This window comes from Corylus avellana, chromosome ca8 (genome assembly GCF_901000735.1).
Source record: "Corylus avellana chromosome ca8, CavTom2PMs-1.0".
Classification (NCBI taxonomy): Eukaryota; Viridiplantae; Streptophyta; class Magnoliopsida; order Fagales; family Betulaceae; genus Corylus; species Corylus avellana.
This window is the reverse complement of record NC_081548.1, coordinates 15826546-15832832: the sequence shown is the minus strand read 5'-3', so window position 1 is coordinate 15832832 and position 6287 is coordinate 15826546. Positions and strand designations below refer to the sequence as shown.

Genomic DNA, 6287 nt, shown 5'->3' with positions numbered 1-6287 from the left:
CTTTCTCTGCATGATAATGCAAAGAAGGAAAGATATATATATATATATATATAAGTTGTCACTTGTGGGTTGACTGGGTAAAGCCATCCAAGCATCTTTACAGATTGGGTTTCAAGTTGCAAGATTGAGTGACGGATGTTTTGGTTTTGGAAACATATTCTTCTTATGACTGCTTCTGCCTCTTTCAAACATGCCGACTGCTGAGGGGCTTTGGAAGTTAGTGGATTGCCCTCAAAATTATGTATAGAGTGGCCAAGCGTTAGAAATATTTAATTGTCTTTAGTATACTTTTATATGTATGTGATAAAAATTAACATTTGGATCATCAGCAATGGTAAAAAAGTAAAATGAGAATTAATTTTTACTTACATATCATTCCGATTATATAGCAGTTTACTAAATATATAGCATTTCTTAATTACAAAAGTTGAACTCACAAGAGGAAGACTTGTCGATAATAATTAGGATTAAATCCAAAATGTACGCTGAACCCGTATTCCATCTCCATGCATTTTAAATATATGTTTTTGCATTGGATATTTGATTTCGTATGTGAATCTCAATTTTAGCATTTGATGGATCCGGATCAACTTCACTATGCTTGAACGAGAATCCCATTCTAAAAAGTAATGGGTACATACCGTAGCTAGGCTTTTCAACCCATCCCAACAGGTCTACAACTCAACGCAAGAATAGTCTCCTTGGCAGGTAAAAGAGAGTGACCACTGTATTGTGGGATCATTGGAAGTTGGCAATGGCATTAAATGCACCCTTCACCTTCATTGACGAGACAATTTTCTTAAAAGATAAAGACATTTTTACACGTGCCTAATGAAATGGAGATGATCCTATTTTCCGCATCTAAGAGACAAGTTGAGACGTTAAATGCCGTTTGACTTGCAACATAAGAATAGTTCTCTTAGCAGGTAAAAGAGAAGAGTAATTTTAGGAGGCTTATTTATGTTTTACTAAAAATTATGTGGTTATTAAAATTATCATTGGGCTTGTGATTAATCATTATTAAGTTTTGATCCAAGATTGATTTTAATAGCCACATCATTTTTACTAGAATACAAGTAAGACACAAATAGATCATTTAAAATTACTTAAAAGAGAAAAGTGACCTATGTATTTGCAGGATCGGATTTGGCTTACATGCTGTTATTTTAATAACAACATGTATGTTGTAGTTTAATCAACGGTCAAGATTGAATTTCTCAAAATCTCTTTTCATTTTCTCTCTCCTATTAAATACTTCTAAAAGTAAGTCAACTTTAAAATTCAATTTTGACCGTTGATTCAACTACAACATATATGCTATTATTTTAATAACAACATGTAAGCCAAATCCGACAGGATCATTGGAAGTTTGCAATGGCATTAAGTGCATCCCTAATTTCCCCATCTAAGAGCACTACAAAAAAATTATCATTTTCTGACAAGGCAAACAGTACATAATTTTTGTCAAGTTACCATTTTTTGACACAGTAAAAAATAGCACGTCAGAATTTTCTGACGTGCCTTTTTTATCACGTCAAAAAATGTCAAAAAAAAAGGGGCTAGATTTTCAATTTTTTTCCCTCTTCTTATTTCCCCTCAACTTTTTTTCTCTTCTTATTCTTTCCCCCTTCATTTATTTCTCCACAATCTCTCACTCCTCTCTCAATTTCCCTTCTCCGCACGGCAACTCCCTCTAGAGGAAGAAGAAAAAGAAAAGGTGAAGAGGAAAAATTGAGAAGAAGAAAAAGAAGAAGAAGAAAGGGAGAAGAGAAGGAAAAAAAAAAAAAAATAAAGGTGAGAAGAGAAGAAGAAGAAGAGAAGATAAGAAGATTTTTTGGGTTTGACGTTTGAGTTTTTGATTTTTTGAAGATTTTTTTGGTTTGGATTTGGGTTTTTGAAAATAGAGATCGAAAAGAAGAGAGAGAGAGTGAGAAAATGAAGAAAATGGAGAGCTGGCCAGAGAAAAGAAGAGAGAGAAAGAGATAATTGAGAAAAGAAGAGAGGCACGTGAGGGAGCTGGCCGTGCAGATAAATGAAAAATTTTTCTCTGCACCATTAATTTTTCATTTCTCTGCACGGCAGCTCTCTCACGCGTGTCGTGCAAAGAAATTACAAAAAAAAAAAAAATAATTAATTAAATTAATTGAAAAAAAATATTCCAAAAAAAAATTTTAAAAAAATTATTTTTTTAATTTTCTAACGTGTTATATTTTAACACGTCAAAAATTTTCTGTCATGTCAAATTTGACATGTCAGAAATTTTCTGACGTGCTAAACAAGAACACGTTAGAAAAAAAAAATTTACTGATTCCTATGTACCTGACATTCAACACACGACTCTAAACACATCAAAAAACTTCGGTAAGAAAAAAATTATTTTTTTGTTGTTATGGAGACGAGTTGAGACATTAAATGCCGTTTGACTTGCAACAAAGGGCATAGGATAGGGACACCCTCTTGTCGAGTCGATAAACTACCCCCAAATGATTTACAAACAACCTTGCCACAAGATGACATGTGCTAGAGGGTACAATAGCAAGTTGGCAACACTCTGCCTGGTAAGGTGAAGTCAACGTGTAAGATGGAAGGTAAACCCCTTACCAAATATACCCTGAAAAAAAAGTGTCATCTATTTTTTTATAAGGATTACTAAAAATAGGGAGAAGTAAAATAGCATGCGGGCAAATTTTTTTTTTTTTTCGAATAAAATATTAAATTTTTTTCTTTCCTATACGGCATGCTAGGCATGCTGTGTGCTCTGAATCACGACTCCTAAAAATATACAAGATATGTACGTGGAGTTGAAAAAGTTCTAAAATTAAGTTTTGATTGAATATGATGGATGTGTGTTTTGATTCTTTCATTCATTCATCCTTTTGTATCTCTTGTGGTTGTTTGTTTGTAGTTTAAGCATGAGGAGATCACTGATATCATGAAAGAGTTTGGGGAAACAAACTATTATTGAAGAACGAATACACGGCCAAATTAGAGTTTGAAATCAAGTCAGAGATTGCACGAGATAATCTTATCTCATAATTTCAGTTTGTTATCTCATAATCTCATATTGTTTTGACTGTATATTTTTTGAATACTTGTAACAGCATTATCTTAAAATAAGATCATAGTTGTTTGTATATTATGTATAATTTGTTTATAAATATACGAGAAGATAAAGTCCTCAAAACTTTACAAACCAATATCTATTGTTCATTATAATCTGACTCACGTACATGAGTATGTCCCTTTAAAGTTTCAATTTTGTTGACGCATGAGCATGTGCTAAGAAGCTAAGAAGACCTTAAAGGTAAAAAAAATCTGCCCAACAAAAATTTACAGAAAGACACAGTGAATAGGCTGGGAAATAAATGCGAGGATCATATTCCCTGACATTTATGATCTGATTCGTAGCATTTAAAAAATGCCACAAACATTTTTTTTTTCTTTTTTTTTTTTTTTTAAGTGAAAAATTTAATGCACAAAACATCAAAAATACTACTAAGTACTTTAGGTCACATCACAATCATAAAACAAAAAGATTTAGTTCATACGTTGTAAAAAAAAGAAAAAACCTATAGGGCTTATTGTGCTTGGTTTATCAACATTAAAATGACGATTATACTGTCATCAGCCCTATCAAGTTCTGCAGTTGACATTTATGTTCTAGTTCAATATTTACGAAAATGCCATCCATAATTATTTATGATCTAATTTGATGCCTCTTTCCCCGTGTGAGTTCCTACCTCTTCTGGATTTCTTTCTTTCAAGCCAATTGAATCATGTCGTACGTAAAAACCAAAGTTTTATGATCTATTTTGATGCCTTTTCTCTTTTAATGATGTTTCTCCTTTTAAAAATTGTATAATCACTTCAATTCTAATATATGAGCTTACACTTACCAAAAGCCATATTGAAGATAGACCATAATTATAAGATCAATCACAAACTGCAATGCCTCTTACAACAATTATTGCTAGGGGACCAAAACCAAGCAAAAAACTATTCTTTCTTTTGAAATTTTGTACACAAGACTACCACATACCTAACCCTAAGGGGTTAGCTGGGAAGTTTGGATCTTTGAGTGTACTTTTCATAATCTCAACTTCGAAATTATTGAGTACAAACTAACACTTGGGGCCAACTCCCGAGTAAAACCTGTGATTCAACTGGTCCATGCTGAGAGGGGCCAGTGCGAGGCATGGGTTTTGGATTTACCTAACAAGAATGAATATATGCAATGGCTTTACCTTCGAGGGGTTTTGGTCGTAAACAAAAATAAAAATACCACCTACCTCAGAAAGTCCTAACAACTATTGCTTTTCTTGCAAATCTGATTCGCTTTTACGATTGAACGACATCTCTCTAATGGTGTCCAATATAGGCGTCCATGACCGCACTCTAGCGGACCTCTGTGCACCGTACGCCATCATATTCCCCTCTGGCTCCATAAACCGGCTAGGACTTGTGCCCGGTGAACTAAACACTGGGCTCGAGCCGTATTGACTAGTTTGGATAGATTTAGGCGGCTCACGCCGTCTAGCTTTTGCCACTGCGGTTAGCTTCCTGACAATAGAGACCAAGTCCAATGGAGAAACATCAGCTTGTAATACCGAGAATGGCAGCAGGAAATATATTTTGCCTGGTTCGAGCTGGGTGTCGGGGTCCAATGGCTCGGAGCCGGCGCAAAGAAGCTGAGCCGGGGTGCACACAAAGTGCTTGGGGGGCTTGCCTGTGGCTTGGCTGACTGAAACAGGATGTTCGAAGTCCTCCACGTAGCCATTCATGTGAACCAGTTTTATGGTTTTGCTCGCCGGCGATGATCTGCAAAATGAAAAACAAGCAGCCATATTTCTCTGAAAGATAATGCAAAGAAGGAAAGATATATATATAAGAAAGACTTTCCCTGTTCTTTGCGTTAATTATGAACCCACTTGGAAGTGACGATTATTACGGCTAGCTAGGTGCCTCTGATCAACAATCAAGCAATGCCTTGCCGGCTTTCAATTCCTTTTGTTTTTTTTTTTGTTTTTTAGTTTTTTAGACCAAATCAACCACCAAAGCCGTGTGAAAAGGTTTATCGGTGCCTACCAATCCATTGAATTTCAGACACAGTTGATATAAAAAGAGAAAATGGACCCCGATTTATTTCATAATTAAGTACAGTGCACATAAGGTCAACCTTCACACTTTTTTTTTTTTTTTTTAATAATGTAATATTATGTATGGCATTAGATCCTCTCCAATTTAAATTAATGAACAGGAGACAAACCAGTTCTACTGGACAATTTTGCCCCTCATTTTGTTGGAACCGGCTCTTTTCTAGTTCATTTGAATGGGAGAGGATCCAAATACATTATGTATACAGTTAAATGCGTCACCTTTAAATCTTTATTATAAAATAGATATTATTTATTTTAAATGAAATTGATAGGTCATTAGCCAAGTAGAGACTAGGATTTGAATGGAGAGGATAAAATAAGTACAATATTGTTTTAACATTAAAGTTGAGGGGCAAAATTGACAATTGTTCCCTACTTTTAACATTAACCGGATCCTATTCCGCCAAGTAGAGTAATGATAGTCCTTCGTCTTCATATTTATTTATTACACCTATTTTACTTCGATTAGAATAAAATATTTTAAGTAGGTTTTTTTTTTTTTTTTTAAGTGATACGTTACTTCTGTCTGTACATGAATGTAAAATAGGGATGAATAGTAATATTGCTCTATAAATAAACAAATCCCACAAGCTAATTAAATATATGAAAGAGATAAGAGTCATATCTATCACGCGCATTGAATACTGGACTCCACACTATAATGTAATTAAAGAAATTTAAAAGAGAAAAATTATAATCAATGCACAAGTTTTCTTTCAAACTGGGTTGGAAGAATTTCCTTCAACCTACTTTATGAAAGTGACATGTGTCTTTTTTTTTAATAACATGTGAGATGTACATGAGTTTTTTATACTAAATTAGTCCCTAGGGTTTCACAACTTTATTTTTTCCCCCCTGGGGTTTCATTTTTATCACAGGAGGTCCCTGTGGTTTTGATAAGTGACCAAATTAGTCCATCCGTTAGTTGACCGTTAGTTGACCGTTAAACTGACACGTGGACCAATCAGACGTCGACACGTGGCACATATATTAATTTTTTTTAATTAAAAAAAATGTTTTTTTTTAATTAAAAAAAATATATTAAAAAAAAAGAAAAATCGGAAGAAACTGGGGGTGGCCGAGGCAATTTGGGGGTGAAACCACCCCCGATACCCACTGGGGGTGGCTCGG

General features: G+C 34.3%; 1 protein-coding gene across 1 annotated transcript; it reads right to left on the bottom strand.

Annotated features, from left to right (window-relative positions):
- Positions 1 to 4307: 4307 nt before the first annotated feature.
- LOC132190945 (uncharacterized) lies at positions 4308 to 4844 on the bottom strand. Its single transcript, XM_059605971.1, has one exon. The coding sequence runs from the start codon at positions 4842 to 4844 to the stop codon at positions 4308 to 4310; it is 537 nt and encodes a 178-aa protein (XP_059461954.1).
- Between the last annotated feature and the right edge of the window lie 1443 nt (positions 4845 to 6287).